General features: G+C 42.1%; 2 protein-coding genes across 3 annotated transcripts in view; one reads left to right on the forward strand and one right to left on the reverse strand.

Annotated features, from left to right (window-relative positions):
* Positions 1-8,704, forward strand: part of syn3 (synapsin III) — a 479,656-nt gene extending 470,952 nt beyond the window's left edge. For both annotated transcript variants that reach the window (XM_086009013.1, XM_086009015.1), the window contains one exon: positions 1,210-8,704. In XM_086009013.1, the coding sequence (XP_085865139.1) occupies positions 1,210-1,342 (133 nt within the window). In that variant the 3' untranslated portion in view covers positions 1,343-8,704. The remainder of the gene's footprint in view (positions 1-1,209) is intronic.
* An 11,560-nt stretch (positions 8,705-20,264) lies between these two features.
* fbxo7 (F-box protein 7) overlaps positions 20,265-21,464 on the reverse strand; it is a 42,079-nt gene continuing 40,879 nt past the window's right edge. The window contains exon 9 of the mRNA XM_086009017.1: positions 20,265-21,244. Within this exon, the coding sequence (XP_085865143.1) occupies positions 20,864-21,244 (381 nt within the window). The 3' untranslated portion in view covers positions 20,265-20,863. The remainder of the gene's footprint in view (positions 21,245-21,464) is intronic.

Here is a 21,464-nt window from a genome sequence, read left to right on the forward strand (position 1 = left end):
AGGGAGCTCAACCTGTGAGGGGTCAGGTACCAATTCATGTCCTACTTCTCTGTGGTATGGCACATTGGTACATCACACTGTGGCACCCAACTGCTAAAAGCAATCGTTCCCATCAGCATCATAGGTGGACCAAGCTAGAGCAACATCAGACACCAGACCATGAACCTTTCAAAATAGGTTCACTTGGCACAATAATGGCTCTCATTGTCTTGTGAATATCTTTTATTGTCAGAGCTATCATGGTTTTGTCACTCATATCTGACATTAATATGAGGATTTACAAAGAGAAGCGAAAAGTTGAGGAATTTAGTGGCAGAGTGTTAGAGATCCAGCACGCTGCACCACAGAGCATTAGGAGAGAGCTTTAGTCACCCTCCTGCGTGCTGATTTTTTTCTTTATAGAGATGATGCTGGAAATATTTCATGTCCACAATAGATTTTATTTCCCCTATGGTTTTCATTACCATATGGACTGGCATCATCGTTGAAAACAGCTAGCAGAAGTGAGCTTAAAGGACAATGGAGCCATTCTATTGTGTGAAGCACATCAGCTCTATCCCCCATCAAGTGAATTAATTCAATTAAATCCACTAATTCGTGACGTTTTAGCTGCAGAAAAAACACTGGAAATTATAATGCAGGACAATATGGGCAGTCTGCACCTGGTTCAAAATTAATAGGCAGAAAAATCTTGTACGGCCTCGCTAAACTCCCCATCTGAATTCCTGATATGTGCTCTCACTGCGCAAAGCTCTGCAGCAGGGGAGTCTTAAAAGTCTTCATGCCTGTCAGTTGGGCCACAAAGATGGCTGCTGTGGGTAATGAAAATATCACATTAGCACAGTAGACATGTAGTTCTGAGAGTGGGGTTCAGGTAAATTGTTGGATCACAGTAGAGGGAATCTTCCATCTAATCGTGTTAAACCTGATCTGGGAGTGCTGGATGGCAACACTGTGGGTGGCTGAAATGGGAACGTGTTCCACTTCCTAATACTGTTCTCCCTCACCTTGATGAGCACACAAAAAAAATCACCAAATAGTTAAAATTTATGATATTCCTAATGGAAACATTGGGGACTATTTATAATGTTTAGAAGTGGAGGCTGTTTTATTCAGGATGTGGGCAATAGGTTCTGCATTTTGATAATCCAAGTGCATGGCCAGTATTGCAGCTAACGGAACCCCTTCCCTATTTAATTTCTCTTTCAGCAAATCACAATCCTTGACAAACAGCTTCAGTGTTACTGAGCCCCCTCAGCGTACCGGCGCCAATGAAGATGAAGCAAAAGCAGAGACAATTCGGAACCTAAGGAAGTCCTTTGCCAGCCTCTTTTCTGACTAACTCTTTAACAGTATTTTCATTTCTGAGTTAATGAAATAGATAAATAAAACTGGAAATCCAGGCACCTGCCAAACTGTTCTCAAAGGTTGATGGGAATTAGAGATATAAACATCTGGAGTGTGAAATGCAAACACCCTTACATGGATCAATGGGTATTTCATTTCAATTTGTGGATACCAAGCTGTAAAATGAGGTATTGTTTTCCAACTAGGCCGAAAGGCAAAAGAAAAATCCTGCTATGCCAGGTGTGTGCAGATGTAAGTGTGTGTGATGTGAATAACTGTGCACTTTATCTCTCAAAGCAGTTTGTTGAGTGTCGTATGGAATGCCGTTATCAATCAGAGAATCGCCATTTATTTGGATTAAAAAACGGTGTATACAAAATGGACTGATCGCTATTCCTGGATGACAGAACCAGTACATCCATCCATCCATTTATTTCTCTCCTGATTCAGTTCCAATTCGAATCCCAGATGTTTTATTTTTCTCATTCCAATTCTTGATAATTTTCCTCAGAGAGAGTACAATAGACAGAAATAATGGAAAAAAGACTTCTATGGGTCAATACCATTATAGTCAAGCACTGACAGTGTCCTTCCTTAATTGGTAAACACCAAGGAATGGTATCCCCAGTCTGGACTGTACATATGGAGATGATTACCAACCAGGACAGAAACTTCCCCACCACCTCCCCATCTCTATTAGTGACAGACTCTACAGGTCAGTGGTAGGATTCTTTCCCGACTGAAATCATCTGTAGAGTTTGCCCGAGATGGAGGATTGTAGGGTGCTCCAGAGAAGGAGTGTACGTGATTGGTAATTGCCCGTAGAGTTCCATTCCCCATCTAACTGCAGCTAGATGCTATTCTCAGTTCATCCCATCCAGTCACACCAGTCTGAAATAATTACAGCAACTGCTGACACAAGCAGCACTACAACATGAGCTTAGCTTTCAATATGTTCTCCTTATTGTGCCTATGTCCGAGATCAACGAGAATCGGAGTTTGCATACCTTTCCCAGAGGCAAACTTTGAAGCTACCAGCGAGATGGTATGAGGGGCGGGAAACCATAGTTATGAGGAAAGAGGACTATTTCCACTGGCACACAGGGGGCTAAGAGAAGATTTAATAGAGGTTTTTAAGATTATGAAGGGTTTTGATTAGGATCATCAATTTAAAATTGCCACTACAAAAGTGGAGAGAGAGGATGGGAGAAATGTCTTTATGCACAGAATTGTTAGAGCACGGAATGCTTTACCATGGGGAGTAGTTGAGGCAGATCTACTGAATCTTTTATAGGAAAATTGGATAAATATTTGAAGCAGAGGAAGATACAGGCAGTGGGAAGAAATCAGGGCAATGGGATTGTTTTGGATTGCTCCGGCAAAGAGCCAGACAAAGCACAATGGGCCAAGTGACCTCCTTTTGTGCTATAAGCTCCTTTGGTTCATGCAAGTACATAGTTTCTTTGAACTCTAAGTTTACTTTGTGCAAAAAAGCATCCAAGTTAGTGGGTTGAGGCATGAATTTAACTGTTCCGCCATTTGGATACACACTGAAAATAACATGGGATACCACAACATTTTTGGGGGGGTTAATTTTAAATTTGGTGATGGTGTAAAATGGACTATATCGGATTTTCTTTTCCATTGACTCGAACCCCAACACTTCAATGGAAAGGAAAATCAGACGGGGTGTATAATAATCCTGATCTTTGGGACTGATGGAAAATGCCATACTGATAGGTAATTAACTCAGGCTAAATATTACCAAGCTTGTGTTGATCAGTAGAATCAAAAAACAGTTACCTTCGAGTACCTAACTTTACTCCATCTGTGTAATAATAAAAATTCCCAAGTGCTAGCATTTCTCTCCTGTAACCTGGACCATGTAACTTTGATGGTATGTTTTACATGAGACTGAATCCACATGGAGTACCCTACTAACCCCCTCCATCCTCCCAGCCTATATAGTGGGGGGAAAAAAGCAATTAAAAAAAGTGACTTCACAAACAAAATAGATTTTCAAAGGCATAACAATAGCCTCTCAGAATCTTGGCCCAAACAATTCACATACCTACAAGACAAAGCGAAACTGCAATAAGTTTTGTTTACAGGACCCCCTCGTGGATAGTCGTAACAAAACCTATAATTACAAATGCAACTGGCTGTAAGTCAGATGGGTGGAACAGTGGCAAATGGAATTTAACCCGGAAAAGTGTGAGGTGATGCACTTTGGGGGGACTAACAAGGCAAGGGAATACACAATGAATGGAAAGACCCTAGGCAAGACGGAGGGTCAGAGGGATCTGGGTGTGCAAGTACACAGATCCCTGAAGGCGGCGGAACAGGTGGATAAGGTGGTAAAAAAGGCATATGGGATACTTGCCTTCATTAGCCGAGGCATTGAATATAAGAGCAAGGAGGTTATGATGGAGCTGTATAAAACACTGGTTAGGCCACAGCTGGAATACTGTGTGCAGTTCTGGTCGCCACACTACAGGAAGGATGTGATCGCGTTAGAGAGGGTGCAGAGGAGGTTCACCAGGATGTTACCAGGGCTGGAGCGCTTCAGCTATGAAGAGAGACTGGGCAGATTGGGTTTGTTTTCCTTGGAGCAGAGGAGGCTGAGGGGGGACATGATTGAGGTGTACAAAATTATGAGGGGCATAGATAGGATGGATGCTGAGGAGCTTTTTCCCTTAGTAGAGGGGTCAAATACTAGGGGGCATAGATTCAAGGTAAAGGGCGGGTGGTTTAGAGGGGATTTGAGAAAGAACTTTTTCACCCAGAGGGTGGTTGGAGTCTGGAACTCACTGCCTGAAAGGGTTGTGGAGGCAGAAACCCTCACAACATTTAAGAAGCATTTGGATGAGCACTTGAAATGCCATAGCATACAAGGCTACGGGCCAAATGCTGGAATATGGGATTAGATTAGACAGGGCTTGATGGCCGGCGCGGACACGATGGGCCGAAGGGCCTCTATCCGTGCTGTATTACTCTATGACTCTATGACTCTATGAAGTATAAGCAACTGAAAGCTAGGTGATCAATATTATTTTTATCACCTTGGTGAGATCTGTGTCTTGTAACACTTGTAAAGCAATGGACATAAACAGAGGAGAGCCATTTCCCTTTTCAAAGGTGTCTCTACATACTAGAGAGGGCTGTATATTTGCCACTTCTCACCAATACAAAGAAACAATGACAGCAAAAGATATTTACCAGAATATCACAGAAGCCATTTTAAAGTTGATGCAATATAAATTCCTAAAAAAGTTAAGATTCTTATGGCCTGAAACAAGATAGATCTTCATAACCTTACTTTCCTTACTGGTTATTAGACACTGTTACAAAGATAGAAGTATGACAGGCAGCTCAGTAACAAGTATCTGCAGGCTATCCACTGGGTCGACTACTGACTGGACCTGACCAACATTTAACAATTTCCTGCTCCCTTGCTCTTATTAAGACCCCGCAGCCCCTTGTTAAGATGACGCTCCCATTGCTCTTTTTGCAGTCCCATTCAGTGTGTTCTTATATCCCTATTCTCTGGCTGATTGAGACCCCCATCAACTGTGAGAGAACCTGAAGAGAAAGCCATAGTCCTTCAACTGGGCACCCTGCCGACAGCTTTCCATGAGCTGATCCAGACATCCATTCTGTCTGGGAGCTCTGTGAACATTTTCCTGAATGAGCAAGCCAAAATGTACAACAATTTCACCTCATTGGTGAAATATTATATCCAGGGTTTACACAGGACATATGGCACATCTCCCTGCAAGATTTGAGAAGCTGGTTAAATTGGGCACCAATCACTTTTCTGCTTCCCATGCAGCAGCTGCAAGGCTGTAGGAAGCAACGTGAAAAAAAAATTGTTGAAGAGGTAAAAAGGAGAAAGAGGAGAAAAGGGGAAAGTGGAAAAAGTAAAAACAAGATGACAAAAAGTGAGGAAAGAGAGAGAAAAAAGTGGAGACAAGAGACAAAAGTAAGAACATAAGAAGTAGGCCATATGGCCCCTCGAGCCTGCTCCACTATTCAGTAAGATCATGACCTCTATTCCACTTTCCTGCCCTATCCCCATAAAATGGAGAGAGAGAGAAACATCTTTTTGCAGACTTACCTCGACCAGTATCTTTAACTGGAGGGAAGTAAGAGGCTGAGAGTATTTTGATGGGGCCCAGCCCAAAGAGGTTGAGAACCAATGAATCAGATAATTTCTTGTTAAGGCTCACAATTGTACTCAATGGAATGCCTCTTACTGTTTCTAATTGCCATAAATGACCTGGATTGAGAAACTCAATGTAAAGTGGTCAAATTTGCAGATCATACCGAGAAGGGCAGTGGAATCGAAAGAGCAAATTGAGTTGGAAAAGATATGCAAGTGGGCAGAACAATGGTAGATAAAATTTAATACAAAGAAGTGTAAAATGCTAAATATAGGAAGGAAGAATTGATGACATACTCACTCCATGAATAGCGTGGAAACAGCTAAAGATAAAGCGGAGATACCTGGGACTCTTAGTAGATTTGACATTAAAACATGTTCAACCAAAACATAGCAGAAGTCAACAAATCCAATAGAATATGGAACTACATAGCCAAAATAGTAGAATACAAGTCAGAAGAGGTGATGTTTAAACTTTATAATGCTCTGCTCAGAACATATCTTGAACAGTGCATCCAGTTCTGGTTGCCAAGAAACAAGAGAGACATTCAAGTGCTGGAGACAGCCATAAGGCTGATCTTCGTGTCAGGGGTCCGAGTTGAGGGAAGACTGGAGAAACTTGGGCTTTTCAGGCTAGAAAGGAGACACTTGAGAGCTGATCTTACAGAGCTCGACAGGATAGCTAAAGGCATGGAAAAAGTTAACCTGGAATGTTACTTTAAATTAAATTATGGGCGTGAACTGGGGGAAACAGGTTCAAATTAACAAAAGGTTATTTTAGGACTGATAAGATATTCTTCTTCGCATAAAAGGGTGCTCAAAGTCTGGAATAAACCTCTAAATATAATGGAGACAAAATTACTGGAATAATTTAAGAAACAATTGGATGCTACAGTGATGATGTTAGGATCTATCTGGATGGATGAATGAATGACATTGGCTGAATGGCCGTCTACATCCTTAATTATCTGGTGACAATTGGCTTGAATGAGCCTTGAGAAAAGGCATGTGGGTGAGGTTCACATGTAGGCGGCTTCCAAAATCCTCATCTTTATGCTTCAGTGAGGCAGCTAGGAAGAAGCATTTTTACATGCACTGTGATACAGAGTGAGACAGCCCACACGGTTACAAACACAATGATGGGCAGATAAACAAGGGACAGCCCATAGTAATAAGTACAGCAGGTCTCATTCAGCAAGAAAAATTAACAGATGACCTGTTATTTAAACTAGAAAATGGGCTTTAAAAGTCCCAAACCAATAAATGTAAAATTCCAAATCTTTAACCTCAACCATTAGAAAAATTATTTACAGTAAGTTAAGATTTCTCACCGTGCTTCCCCAATGAGGCAGACTGTATTGAGATAATGCTTTCTTATCACGTGAGTTTGTTGTCTCTCTATTTCTTAATACATTAACATTAAATAGTTGAAACATTGCAAATTACAACATAAATTTAACCAAAATAATGGGAACACCTGGACAGATGCAGCCATAAAGCATCCGAGCTACCAGGAGGGTATTGTGCAACGAGTTCAAATAAATGGGATTCTCTTACTACTTGTCATTTCTAATTGTAGCATGCCTAACAGATCCACTAACAATGTCTGGCTGCCAGAGGATCATCTGAAGTGTTTATTTTCTGTTATTTTGTAAATGTACATCAAAAGGACATCTTTTCCCCAAAACACGACAATAGAAAACTTTGTCAATCTTTTAGTGAGCCAAACCTGCATGGTTGTCTGACAGTCGAAGTGCTGCTTTTTGTGTTTTCAATGCATTGTTTATTTTAATATGTTTTTCCACCACTCTCCTGAAGCCACATTTATCAGATTTCAGTATTCCAAAGTAAATGATCATTCAATGTGAGTGCGCATAAACAATGAGTCTTTGCAGGCTATTAAATCATGAGGCAGAACAAGAATTGGACTCAACTGTTATGCACCTCCACCACCCCAACCCAAGACCCAATCGTCAATTAAGTAGAACTCCTTGCCATTCCTCACCGGGTTCACAGATAGAGAAAGGACAGCACTCTTGGAACCACACCCCGGTAGGGTTTCCAACCCTCCAGAATTGCCCTGGCGTCTCCAGGAATTAAAGGCTAATCTCCAGGACACTGCTGTGAGCAACCCAGGAGAAAAATCAGAGGGGCAATGAAAAAATGGTGTTTTTTAAATTTTCTTTGAACACTTTTGTTTACTAGCTATAAAAATATTGGACATTGGGGAAAAAAAGGTTGTTTGACTGACAGTCAAGAATCATCTAATCGGGTAATGAAGAGTCTAATATGCTTTCCAATTGGTGTGATAAGGCAGTGCACCACAAGGATGGACAGGTTGGGCGACCAATGGCAGGAGTGTGGGGGTGGAGCGGTTGGCGGCAGGTCACGTGATGACACCTCCCGGAATACATCCAACCAGAGTTAGAAACCCTACACCCCCGTCAGTATAAATCACCAGCTCAGGAGAGGAAGGTAAATTGGTACAGCCCCATCTGTACCAAATAGTTCTTTTTTATATATAATTATTATATATTGATTTTTTTTTTTCCCCTTTTCACTTTTGGATTTACCTATTTCTTAAATCAACACCTCCCATCCCCTGCCCCAGAAATGATGGGCAGATAACCTGCTCCTGGGACCTTCCTGCAAAGGTGTGGCTGAGATCAGAAACCCCAGCCCGGAACAGGGTGACAGCTGGTTAAAATAGCCATAGAGTACTTACTGTTACTTTCCCCTCGTGCTCCTGCTTGCCACCATTTTAACTTTTCATAGTTGGCAAAGGTGCCCACCAGAAGTGGGGGAGAGGGGGTGGGGGGCACATGAATATATTAAAATTGGGGTGGTATAACGCAATTTTTACTAAAAGTGGTGGCAGTCCCGCCTAGTACCCCGGGAGTTCAAATCCAGGCTTCAGTGTGTGTTCCAGTGCACTGCATCGACGTGCAAGTTATTGAAATGTACTGTCTTTTAATTACCCTCCATTAACCCATTGTGGATGGTATTGAAATGAAGATTCTGATTTAATTTTTAACGTGTTATATTCTTGTCAAATTTCTATAAATTATTTAGTGATGTAATTTAATCTTGTAATGAGGAAGAATATTGTATTTGGACTATGTGTTGTTGTAATGTGTTGAATTAAGAGTGACACTGGGTTCTTTTAGAAATAAAGTTCATCTTTTGTGCTCTGTACAGTTTTCTTAGCTGCCAATTTTCTCCCTCCTCTCCTGCCAGCGATGATTGATCCACGGGTGCAGTTCTATGGGGCCAGTAGCTATGTGTACGCTGCCAAAGTAATTATGCTTTGTGTGAGTTTAGACAGTGAGTGTAAATAGACTTTCAATCATAGAGGGTAGCAAAATCAAGCCTGATGCTGTCTTCATCCAACACCTGTACCTGCACACCTTGCTGCAGTATTCACAGGACAGTAGTCAAAGAGGAAATCCTGGGAGTTTCCTGGTCTGTATGACTCAGTATCACAATTTGTTCATACTATCTAAACTAGTATAAAACTACAAAAATTATTTTTGTATATGTAATCAAGTCATATCCCGCCACACAGTTAGATTCTACTAGAACTGTGCCACCATAGAGAGGTGACAAGCGAAGGCCTCGATATTTTCCAGCACAGAACAAAATCAGAGTTACTGCTCCCCCAGGTGCTCCCGCGTACCTCCAACGGATCAGCAATGACAGAAGTCTGCAAGCTACAAGCCATCCTCTTGTTGGGATAAGTGCATGATGTGGGGAAATAAAGAGGGAGCAGCTAAATTAATACCAAAAAACACACACTACACAAGGCTCATGGGTGGAAAAACAGCAACTTACTTAAGTCACAGGCAGTTCTGACTGAGTGACCAGTGCTTGATTAGGAACTCTTGTTATGCTAAACCAAGAATGAACTAGTTCTCCAAAGGTTTGTTTCAGCAGGCTGAGGGATACCTGTTATGGGAAAGTACTTTTGGGTCAAGGCAGGAAGGAATTTGTTCAATAATGGCTTTTCTTAGACCATATGATATCCAGCAGAAGGCTGGCGTTAGAAGAGCTTCCCCAGATATGGAAGCAAACTTTGAATCTTTCATTGATGTAGGATTTATATAAAGAATTAAAAAGTTGTTGCAAGATACCAGTGCGTGACATGCGATGGGAAACCAAGCACTTTGGATGCAATTTTAGCAATGGAGGAAATTTAGGAGTTCAGTTGAGATCAAAGAAGATAGTGAGGCTAAGAATGGATGAAGAAGCAATAATGGTGGATCCACTAAAGGCAAGAGACAGTAGCCGCTTGTTGGACTTGTGAAAAACATGGGCTGGACACCAACTAACTATTTGTAGTCAATGGGTGGAAAATCTAAGTATCATTGAAGAAGTGAAAGAAACAAAATTTTAATTTCTCTATGAAAACAAATAGAAATCACATTGTAGCACTTTAACCATGGCACTGCTAGAAGAATGAAGGTTGTGCAGACTGAAGTTATATAACATGAAGGAAGCTGATGAATGTAGAGCGAAATCAAAAGCGTTGAGAGTTGAATAATGAGTGTAGAACAGAGAGGGAGAGAGAACAGAGCCCTGGGGAAACCCTGAGCTAATGAAAAAGTGTCACAGGATGAGCCATGAACTATAACACAGATACAGTCATTTGAAGGAAATTTGATAGCCAAGAAAATAGCGACAGTGGAAGACCAAATAATGGTAACTTGTTTAGAAGTGCATGTTGTCAGACCTTATCAAAGACTATGGATATTTTCAAGGAGATGACAAATGAATTAGTAACATTCAAGAGCAAGGTCTGTAACACCGCAAAGAAAAACACCAGTGAGAACAGTCGAGCCAAAAAAGTATACAGGTGATGATCATAGATGAGGCCAGAACTATAAAGGCAATACTGTAGATAATTTTAGAGTTAACAGCAGCTTCCATGGCTTTGAAAAGTACAACTTTAATGAAATTATTAACTAGGGATAGCAGCATCCTGATTATCATTAAGAAAAAGATCTTGCATTTATATATCGCATTTCATGATCTCAGCATCCCAAAGAGCTTTACAGCCAATTAAGTTCTTATGAAGTGTAGTCACTGTTGTAATGCAGGGAAATTTGCGCACAGCAAGGTCCCTCAAACAGTAATGAGGTTTTTTAGTAATATTGGTTGAGGGATAAGCATTGGCCAGGACACTTTCGCAGAATGCTCAGGGGCTGCAAAACAGCCTTTATTGCCACCAGGAAAGCTGCACAAAGACCTTCTGCACGCTAATGGTATTTAGAAAAATCAGAAAAGAAATCAGCCCACCGTATGGTGACCAGTGCTTGAAAACTGAAGTCGAACTCTGTCTGCAAAAACTTCTTGGATAAGCTTCCTCAGAACAGACCCGATTATGGAAAATTATTCTGCAGGGCACATGACCAGCAATACTCTGACATCTAAATTAAACTCAAGTTATGAATAAATAATGATCATTCACATTATTTTTCAGTAATGGGCTCGTTTCCCACTCAATAAACTTCCAGTGATTATTTCAGAATAGGTTATCATGCACCAAATAGGGGTGTATTATTGTGCGTAACTCGTGTTTTGTCCATCACACTTGGGGCGTCAAACTTCCGAGTCTGTCTATATGTAAATTTCTGGCTCAATGTTCATATTCAGAAAACAGCAACAAATCGCAACTGAATAGGTAGGAAAGATACCAACTGGAAGTAGGTATGTAAACTTCCAATTAAAAAAAACCATAAAGACTGTGCAAACAACCAATCCAGAATGTGCAGTCAGCAAAATATACCAATAAAAGGAAGGTGCACCAAATAAAATGACAAGTTATTTGTTAAAAAAATCTTGTTTGGGTGGATCTTTACCTATACAACCAACAATGTTTTCCATCTGAAGCCCGAGCCTTGAGTTCATGGGTTCCCAGAGCCATCAATCTCAGCTGAAGAGACTCAATGAGACAGTTGGGACATGCATCTGTGCCTACAATTCCCAAATTATTAATTTTTTTGATTGACAACAAAAATGCCCATTCACGCAGCGTACCAGGACATAATTGTTTGTAAACAGCGCCACTCCACAATGGTGTACAACTGGGACATTCCTGGGGACAAACTTCCCCAGGGAAACAGTTTTAAGTGAAAATAAACATATAAAACAACAGGCAAGGTAAATGCATGAACACTTCAATTGTTTCTGAGATAACTTTGAAACAAATAATGTTGTATGCTATATATAAGCTAAAGTTGCCAACTATGCTTGGACGTTTCCCTGAAGGTTTTGTGGCATAACCTCCTGCCTCCAAACAGCCCGACCCCACTCTCCCGCCATTGGTCGCCCGACACGGCCATCCTCACGATGCACTGCCTTACCCAGCCAATTGAAAAACGAGAAGGCTCATCATTACAACAGAACATGCTGGAAACACTCAGCAGGTCAGGCAGCATCGTGGAGAGAAACAGAGTTAACGTTTCAGGTCGATGACCCTTCGTCAGAACTGGAAAAAGTTGGAGAAGTAACATTTTTAAGCAAGTGTGGGGCAGGGAAAGGGAAGAGGGGAGGAAAGAACAAAGGGAAGGTCTGTGATAGGATGGAAGGCAGGAGAGATTAAATGACAAAAGATGGTGCAAGGCAAAAGGAGATGGTAATGGGACAAGTTAAGAAACAAAAGATGACTCTAGATAAGGTGTAAATGGCACTGGCAGAATCATCAACAGCTACCATATGAGTGAAAAAAAACATAGGGGTCGAGGTTATAGTCCGAAATTGTTGAACTCAATGTTGAGTCTAGAAGGCTGTAAAGTGCCCAATCAGAAGATGAGGTGCTGCTCCTCGAGCTTACATTGAAACAGTGTAAGAGGCCGAGGATGGAGAGATCAGAGTGGGAGTGGAGCGGAGAATTAAAGTGACAGGCAACCGGAAGCTCGGGGTTATGCTTATGGACTGAATGGAGGTGTTCTGCAAAGCGGTCACCCAATCTGCATTTGGTCTTTCCAATGTAGAGTAGACTGCATCATGAGCAGCGAATACAGTATACTAAATTGCAAGTAGTACAAGTAAATCGCTGTTTCACCTGGAGGGAGTGTTTGGGACCCTGGACAGTGGGAAGGGAGGAGGTAAAAGGACAGGTGTTGCATCTCCTGCGCTTGCATGGCAGGTGCCGTGGGAAGGGGTATTGGGGGTGATAGAGGAGTGGACCAGGGTGTCGCGGAGGGAGCGGTCCCTTCAGAATGTTTAAGGGAGGGGGGAGGGGAAGGTGTGTTTGGTGGTAGCATCACGCTGGAGGTGGCAGAATGGCAGAGGATGATCCGTTGAATGTGGAGGCTGGTGGGGTGAAAGGCGAGGACAAGGGGAACCCTATCGTGGTTCTGGGAGGGAGGGGAAGGGGCGAGAGCAGAAGTACGGGAAATGGAACGGACACGGTCGAATGCCGTGTCAACCACGGTAGAGGGGAATCCTCGGTTGAGGAAAAAGGAAGACATATCGGAGGCACTAGTATGGGAGGTGGCATCGTCAGAACAGATGCGGTGGAGACAGAGAAACTGGGAGAATGGAATAGAGTCCTTACAGGAAGCAGGGTGGGAGTCAGCAGGCTTATAGTGGATGTTTGTCGATAGCCTATCCCCAGAAATGGAGACAGAGAAGTCGAGAAAGGGAAGGGAAGAGTCAGAGAAGGACCGTGTGAAGGTGAGGGAAGGGTGGAAATTGGAAGTAAAGTGAATTAAATTTTCTAGTTCAGGGTGAGAGCAGGAAACGGCACCAATACAGTCATCAATGTACCAGAAAAAGAGGTGAGGGAGGGGACCTGAGTAGGACTGGAACAAAGAATGTTCCACACATCCTACAAAAAGGCAGGGCCCATAGATAGGGCCCATGCGGGCTCCCACAGCAACACCTTTAATTTGGAGGAAGTGAGTGGCGTCAAAGGGGAAGTTGTTCAACGTGAGAACAAGTTCAGCTAGGCGGAGGAGGGTGGTGGTGGATGGGGACTGGTTGGGCCTCTGCTCAAGGAAGAAGCGCCCTCAGGCCATCCTGGTGGGGGATTGGAGGTGTCGAGGGTTTGAACGTCTATAGTGAAAAGGAGACCATTGGGGCCAGGAAACTGGAAACGGTTAAAGTGGCGGAGGGCGTTGGAAGAGTCGCGGATGTAGGTGGGAAGAGACTGGACAAGGGGGAAAAAAAGTCAAGATAGGAAGAAATCAGTTCCATGGGGCAAGAACAGGCTGAAACAATGGGTCTACCAGGGCAGCCCTGTTTGTGGATCTTATGACTGTACTGTCACTGTGGGGTGATGTTTTTCTTTACCTACAAGAAGTTGCAGACACTCTTGGCCCAAGTCCTTCCATAAATCCTCTCTCAATGTGGATTCTTCTGCCTTCACACCAGTCCCAGGCACTCGGCCCACCCAGACAGCAGCTCCGACTCAACCCAAAATCAGAGCGTCTGGAGCTCCAGAAGTGTGGCCAGCAGGCGCAGCGCGGCAGCGGTGAATAGCCGATTGGCTGCAACTATTTAAAAACGTCAGCCCCGTTCTTCATCTAAATAATATAATGTGCAGCAAAAGGTAGGTCATCTCCAAAGAAACTTTCCTCCCGAGTTGCCAGTGGAATGCTCGGGATATGAACTGTCGATATCAGGAGACTCCCGTCGAAATTGGGAGGATTGGGAACCCTAATTAGCTGATCTCTTGCAATTATATTCAGCAAGTAAGGGCTGTGGGTTGGGTGCGGGGAGAAGTGGTGAGTGGGCAAGGACTCGGTTGATGAAAAACTCACTGCAGGGCTTCATATTTAGTAATTGTAAATGCTTACACCAGCTGCATTTCTTTTATTTACGTCTATTATCTCAACCAGTCAGCAATGATTCATATAAACAGTGACGTATACTGGAAGGATTTATTCATGTTTGAAGGGAAATTTTGAATAAAAGTCCTGAATTTAAACCAATATATTTAGGCAGAACCTTTTGGTGACACTATTTGAGATATTTAGACAAGAAGTGAAGATGCAACTTAGTTTAATATTTTCCTAACTTTATTTTTACTGTTTAGGGTATGTGTTTTATAGCAAAGATCAGAAATTTTAAAAAGAGCTAGTACTCCTGTTACATAGTGAGTCATTTGTGTTAATATATGCAGAGAAAACAAGTTTGTTTATTTATCTACCTGCAGTGGGTAAGGACAATAATATTCATTCACAAAATAGTGTGAAGATCTCATAAATGTATTTAATCAATCCAGACTGTTCTTCTCCACCTCCTAGTATTGAGAGTTAGCATGGTATTGATACCGAGTTCTGGGGTAGCTACCTGCCCATTCTCTAATCTGGAGAGTGTGCACGTGTGAACAAAATTAGGAATATTCAAGGAAAAAGACCAATCAAGTGGTATAATCCCTTCACTTCAACATGTGAGTATTGTCTCTATAAGTACATTGATACTGGTGGGAGCTGAATGAATATTTACTGTTTCAATAGAAAACGCTTTTGGAAGTGTTCGTACCTATCAATGTGTTCCATTTTAAATATAGATTACTTTATCTTTCCTAAGGTTATACCCTTAAAATCTACATATTCCATCAGATTTTGCTGTAACATTGCATCATTGATGGCTGCACTATTTTATTTCTTGGTTGATATCTTGGGAATAAAGGGCTTAAACAATCTCAAAACTTTTGAAATAGGTCATTTGATAGTACAGATGAAATACTATCATTTCATACAGCAATAGTATCTGGTTTAGTGCTCTGCCTACAGCACAAGGCGTACCCATAAAAAACAGGAGTCCGAGGAGCTGAAGCAGTCTTTGTAAAGGGAGAAGGTAGGTTTATGGAAATTATTTTGTGTTTTCATGTACAAGTTTGGTGCATTTTGCTCCATACATTAGTTGATTTTGCCGAGTCGTCCTCCATTTTCCATTTCTCCCCCTACTAATACCTTATTTCATTATTTGATTATTGCTGGCTGCAAAAAGGTCTCTCACAAAAAGATCATGGGCTTGATATGAAGAGCATTTGTAGATATCAGTGTCTTCACATTACACCAATGGCTATCATGAAGAATAAGGGTTGCACTCAGTTAATGTTCAGGTAGTATCTCACAACAGAAATATCATTCTACATGTCAATGGCCATTCTCCAGGAAGCAGCTGTGACATCTACATTGTGCTGCATTACACAGTCCCCCCATTATCTGAAGGAGAGGAAACATTGGGTGGATGGTTTGTAAAGGAAAAGGTCTAACCTCTGCAACCATGGCTGCTGACACAACTGAGTAATCTCCCAACAGCAGACAAGCACCTCGGCCTGGACACATCAGCATAATAAAGTCTTCAAGACACTATAGGTCACGGGGCAAAGTGAGTTTGGCAGCTACTCCATAAGGGCGCTCAACATTTCTTGCAGGTACAACATATTCGTTTTCTCTTTGCTTGGGTCTCCCAAAGTGATACGCTGCCATCAGGCCTGGGCAGGAGATTGGGCCATCTCACAGAACATGCATCATGTACTCCTGAGCATGCAGGTCAGCTCTGCAGTCACAGCCAGAGGGCTCAAAGTACCCTCAGCTAGATTGAGGCTCTGTTTAAAGTCCACATTTAGAAAGAAAACAAGGTGTGTCTTATCATTTTATGTTTATGTATTAAGGAGTTTAAAGAAATATATTTAACTTTGTTAAACTGTTTACTGTTCATTCATCATTCTTGTGCAAATAAAACCACAATCCTGATTTCTCACTATAAAGTGTGCTTATCCAGTCCACCTTGCAGAGAGTGATGAATCACGTGATGACGCTCGATATACACATCAGTAGCCAGTGTACAGAGTAAGGGTTTTCTGTTGTGATCCTTAGGTTTTGCTGTTGTTTACCTTGACATTGGAAGGAGCCAGAGGCGAAGAAGTTGAGGGCAGTGGTGACTTTGACAGCCACTGGCAAAGCATGCCCACCAGGTCCACTTGGCAGTAGGTCTTCTTCCAGGAGGCTGAAAATGTCTGTGACTACCCGACGCCTCCTGAAGCACTGGTGTTCCGACATGTCCAGGAAGCGGAGGTCTGAGTACTTATTGTTTGCCTGTCATTTGATCAGCCCCTGTCATCTTGCCTTACTTTAACTGGCAAGTTCCAGGAAGCCCGGGAAAGCTGTGCACTCAAGAGTTGAAGCTCAAATCTGCAGTTGAAACAACTCCTAATCGCCTCTTAACATCTTTTAATTGCTAACCCGTATCCCCCATGGGGGTTTCCTTGCACACAGTCGAATGCGCTGCAGTTAAATGCGGAAGTCAGCGGGTTGGAGCCGGCTTCCAGACGCGGACAATTTCAGCGCATTTAACCACCCACCCGCTCCCAAACCCACTCACTCTTTGCTGTTAAAATCCCCCCCCCTCAGTATTTGAAAGGTTAAGAATTAGCTCCTGTTAAAAGCTATCTTTTGATGTGGAACTAATTTTTTTTTAGATCTTCACTAATATTTTAGAATATTAAAGTAGATTACACCTTTTAGAAAAATACAACTTTCTTTTCCCTCTGGTGGAAAAGGCAATTTGTCAGGTGAAGTGGGACTAGTAATAATGACACTGCTTAATATTCAAAGATACAAAGCATTGAAAAGCAACCTATTGTAGAAAACCATATAATCATAAATTTCTGAAGACTAAATTTCCATTGAAAATGGTCTTCAATTTGTCATGGGGGTTGGATTTTAGAAAGTGACTAACATAGAAACATAGAAGATAGGAGCAGGAGTAGGCCATTCGGCCCCTTGAGCCTGCTCCGCCATTTAATGAGATCATGGCTGATCATCCAAATTCAGTACCCTGTCCCTGCTTTCTCCCCATATCCATTGATCCCTTTAGCCTCAAGAAATATATCTAACTCCTTCTTGAATATATTTAATAAATTGGCCTGTACTGCCTTTTGTGGTAGAGAATTCCACAGGTTCACCACTCTCTGGGTGAAGAAATTCCTCCTCATCTCTGTCCTAAATGGCTTACCCCTTATCTCGACTGTGACTCCTGGTTCTGGACTCCCCCGCCATCGGGAACATCCTTCCTGCATCTAGTCTGTCTGGTCCCGTTAGAATTTTATAAGTTTCAATAAGATCCCCTCTCATTCTTCTAAACTCTTAGCGAATATAAGCTCAATCGACCCAATCTCTCCTCGTACGTCATTCCTGCCATCCCAGGTATCAGTCTGGTGAATCTTCGCTGCACTTCCTCCATGGCAAGAACATCCTTCCTCAGATAAGACGACCAAAACTGCACACAATGCTCAAGATGTGATCTCACTGCAAATGCAGCAAGACATCCTTGCTCCTGTACTCGAATCCTCTCGCTATGAAGGCCAACATACCATTTGCCTTCTTAACTGCCTGCTGCACCTGCATGCTTACCTTCAGTGACTGGTGCACAAGGACACCCAGGTCTCGTTGCACTTCCCCTTCTCCCAATCTATTGCCGTTCAGATAATAATCTGCCTCCTGTTTTTGCCACCAAAGTGGATAACCTCGCATTTATCCACATTATACTGCATCTGCCATGTATCTGCCCAATCACCCAACCTGTCCAAATCATACTGGAGTTTCTCGGCATCCTCCTCACAGCACACACGCCCACCCACCTTTGTGTCGTCTGCAAATTTGGAGATATTACATCTAGTTCCCTCGTCTAGATCATTAATATATATTGTGAATAGTTGGGGTCCAAGGACCGATCCCTGCGGTACCCCACTAGTCACTGCCTGCCACTCGGAAAAAGAGCCGTTTATTCCAACTCTTTGCTTCCTGTCTGCCAACCAGTTCTCTATCCAAGTCAGTACCTTACCCCCAATCCCATGTGCTTTAACTTTACATGCTAATCTCTTATGCGGGACCTTATCGAAAGCCTTCTGAAAGTCCAAATACACATCCACTGATTCTCCCTTATCTATTCTACCAGTTACATCCTCAAAAAATTCCAGTAGATTAGTCAAGCACGATTTACCTTTTGTAAATCCATGTTGACTTTGTTCGATCCCGTCACTGTTTTCCAAGTGCTCTGCTATTACGTCTTTTATAATGGACTCTAGCATTTTCCCCACTACCGATGTCAGGCTTACTGGTCTATAATTCACCGTTTTCTCTCTACCACCTTTTTTGAATAGTGGGGTTACATTAGCTACCCTCCAATCCATGGGAACTGTTCCAGAGTCTATAGAATTTATGTGACTATGTAAACATTTACACTTCAGAGGTATGTAACTTCAGAGGGAATTTATTTTCCTTTCAAAAGGTATGTAACTTGTGCTGAGGTACTGCCCGCTAGGAGTCAGCAACCCTCCGGTACATTAATCAAGTGGCTCTTTATGAGAATCTGGACAGTGAGGGTCAGAAAACTATTCACCGCGGTACGGGGCATCACAATGAGCCCAATCATTCCCTCACCTGGCATTGAAATATAGCCATTTAGTGACCCCTGCTTAAAAGTGCACAAGTATTACCTCACGTTAATCAGGAGTACTTAGGCCAACTGTGCTCAACTTTACTGAATTTGCCTAATTCAATCAATATTAGGGATTCAACAGGAGACCTTTCTAGTCTGTATGGTTCCACACCATTCAGGCACTGAGCCAACAGGAGCTGGCTGCAAATTATAATTATCTTTTATGTTCTTTTGTTTAAAAGTTTATGCAAACTGGATGGCACAGTGGGTCACTGAACTTGCACTTCTGGGATCTGGCTTCAAATTCGAGCCAGATTGATGACACGAAAGCCTGTGCTCCCTCACTGAACAATTTAGTTTCAAGTGGGCATAAAAGCAAAGCACAAAACCACTGATAACTACAACTAATTAGTAATTTCACTCAAAGTCCGCAGGATAGTTGGAGGTTGGAACTGATGCCATAAGTCGCATTCCTAAAGCTCCGCATTTAACCAGTGCTGTACCTAATCTGGGAGCATTTGATGCCGACACTGGCGGGTTAATTTTCCAACACTGCACTCCAGGTGAGCCTCACCAGCTGACAGTGTATATTGGAAATTCCAGCATTTGCGCGACACAATTTTCTATTACGTTTCAGATATGCACGCAATGGGTGAGGGTCCCCCACCGGGAATGCAAAGATGGAAAATTACCTCTCTGACATGCACAAGATATCAACGCAGCTTTAAAATATCAGTGACATGCTTTAGACAGCTGATTTTATAAACTCTTAGGTAACTATAATATGCTTTGCACCAGCTTGTTAATTTTTGATACTTAAGTGAATTTAAAAAAAACTAAAGTTTAATAAGCCAAACCATTGCATCAATGCATAGTTGCTGCAAGCCTGTCTGCTTTACTCTGGCTAGGTTGTGTATGTGCATCAATGTGCTGTGCCAGTGTGTTAAGATGTAGGTTCATGCTCATGATTCCCCAAAAGGGGGAGCTCCAGATCTTAACCAGTCAGAGGAAGGCACTGAAAAGAATGAATCCATTGCACCTGCCAGCTCAAGAGCAACACTGGGATAGATTGAACACAAGTTGCTTGACACTTGAAATGGGGGGGGGGGGGTGGAGTGGAGGAATGAAGGAATTCTATTATATAAAAAATTAAATCTCACTTCACAGATCTGCAGCACAAGAATCCAAACAAATCAGAGCAGGTCAAAACTCCAAAATAAACCACATCAATTTCAGATTCACAGATGATCTTGCAGGTCCTTCCCAGAATGATTAATTATTATAGTTGCACCAATGGTGATTTTTACAAAAATGTTTTCATAAACTATTCCAGTTTTCAGAAAGAATCATTCCAAAGTCATCTGAACCAATTTATTTCTGTGCACTTTACAGTAAATGTTACAAATGCTTTTTACTTTAACAAGCTGCTTTTCCCTTGCATGTAGCACGCAGGAATCATAATTTGGTAATATATCTAGAAGCAAAATACAGGTAAGATTGAAACTCCTTTACTATGTAGAGTACTAATTCTTCAGTAGCTGCTTTCTTTGAATCACTTACTCCAATTTAACCCATTCTTTACAAATCTACATTACAATCTGCTCAGTCAAATAAAGTCTTTACATTTTCCATGAAAAGTATTCCAGACAAAAATGTGAACATATTCAGAAAAATTGCTGCAATATTCTAAAGCCCACTTTTGTCTCCCCCCTCCTCCAATGAAATAAAATGTACAAATATTCCACTATCTTGGGCCAATTGTGCATTTAGATCCCTTTGTCCCACACTTCGTGTAGTCCTTATTTCACCTGGCAATTGAAAATATAACTTGTGTATGTTTCAGTTGCAAGTTTTTCCAGATTTAAACAAAAAATTGACAAAGACCAGAGATGCAGAAACTAACCATCCTTTAAGAACTAAATCTAAGAAAAGTCCAAAAGCTTCCATGAAGAGTTCTTAAATGATACCACGCCTGATATTTGCTGATCTGCCTCCAGTAGACCTCCCTGGAAATCTGTTAGTGTGAAATCCAGGCACTGCAGATGACTGACCTGGCATAGAATCAGTTGGGTCAAACTGTGGCCTGAATGGAGGCAATGTTCCCGGCATCGGTCCTGATCCAGGTAAAAAGCGATTAATAGGATCTCCTCTGTAAGGCAGCTGAGGATGCTCATCATATTCTCCTCCGATAATCCCAGGTGGATAAAACTGGCGAGGTTCAAATGGGAAGGGATTGAAGGGGCTGGGCTGACCTGGAAACAAGGGCAAAGCGGGTGGCAAATACAAAGGAATTCTGTGCAGTGCTTTTCTCCTCAGCGCGTGCCTTTCCTTGTAGAGCTTTAAAAACAATGGTTATGCTGAAGTTAGAACATCTGTACAAATGTAAGGATACAATTAATTTTTTTTAATTTTTTTTTATAAAAGTCCTTATACTTATCTAATTTTCCCCATTTAACTATCTTAGCTTCCACCCTCGTGCTTTTGCCACATGGTACGCCTCAGCTGAGAAAGCAGGGCAGGCTTTCTCCTCCCAAGTCGGGAAATATATGAGGCTGGT

Source organism: Somniosus microcephalus, chromosome 16 (genome assembly GCF_052327205.1).
Source record: "Somniosus microcephalus isolate GS21.2 chromosome 16, FLI_Smic_1.0, whole genome shotgun sequence".
Taxonomy (NCBI): Eukaryota; Metazoa; Chordata; class Chondrichthyes; order Squaliformes; family Somniosidae; genus Somniosus; species Somniosus microcephalus.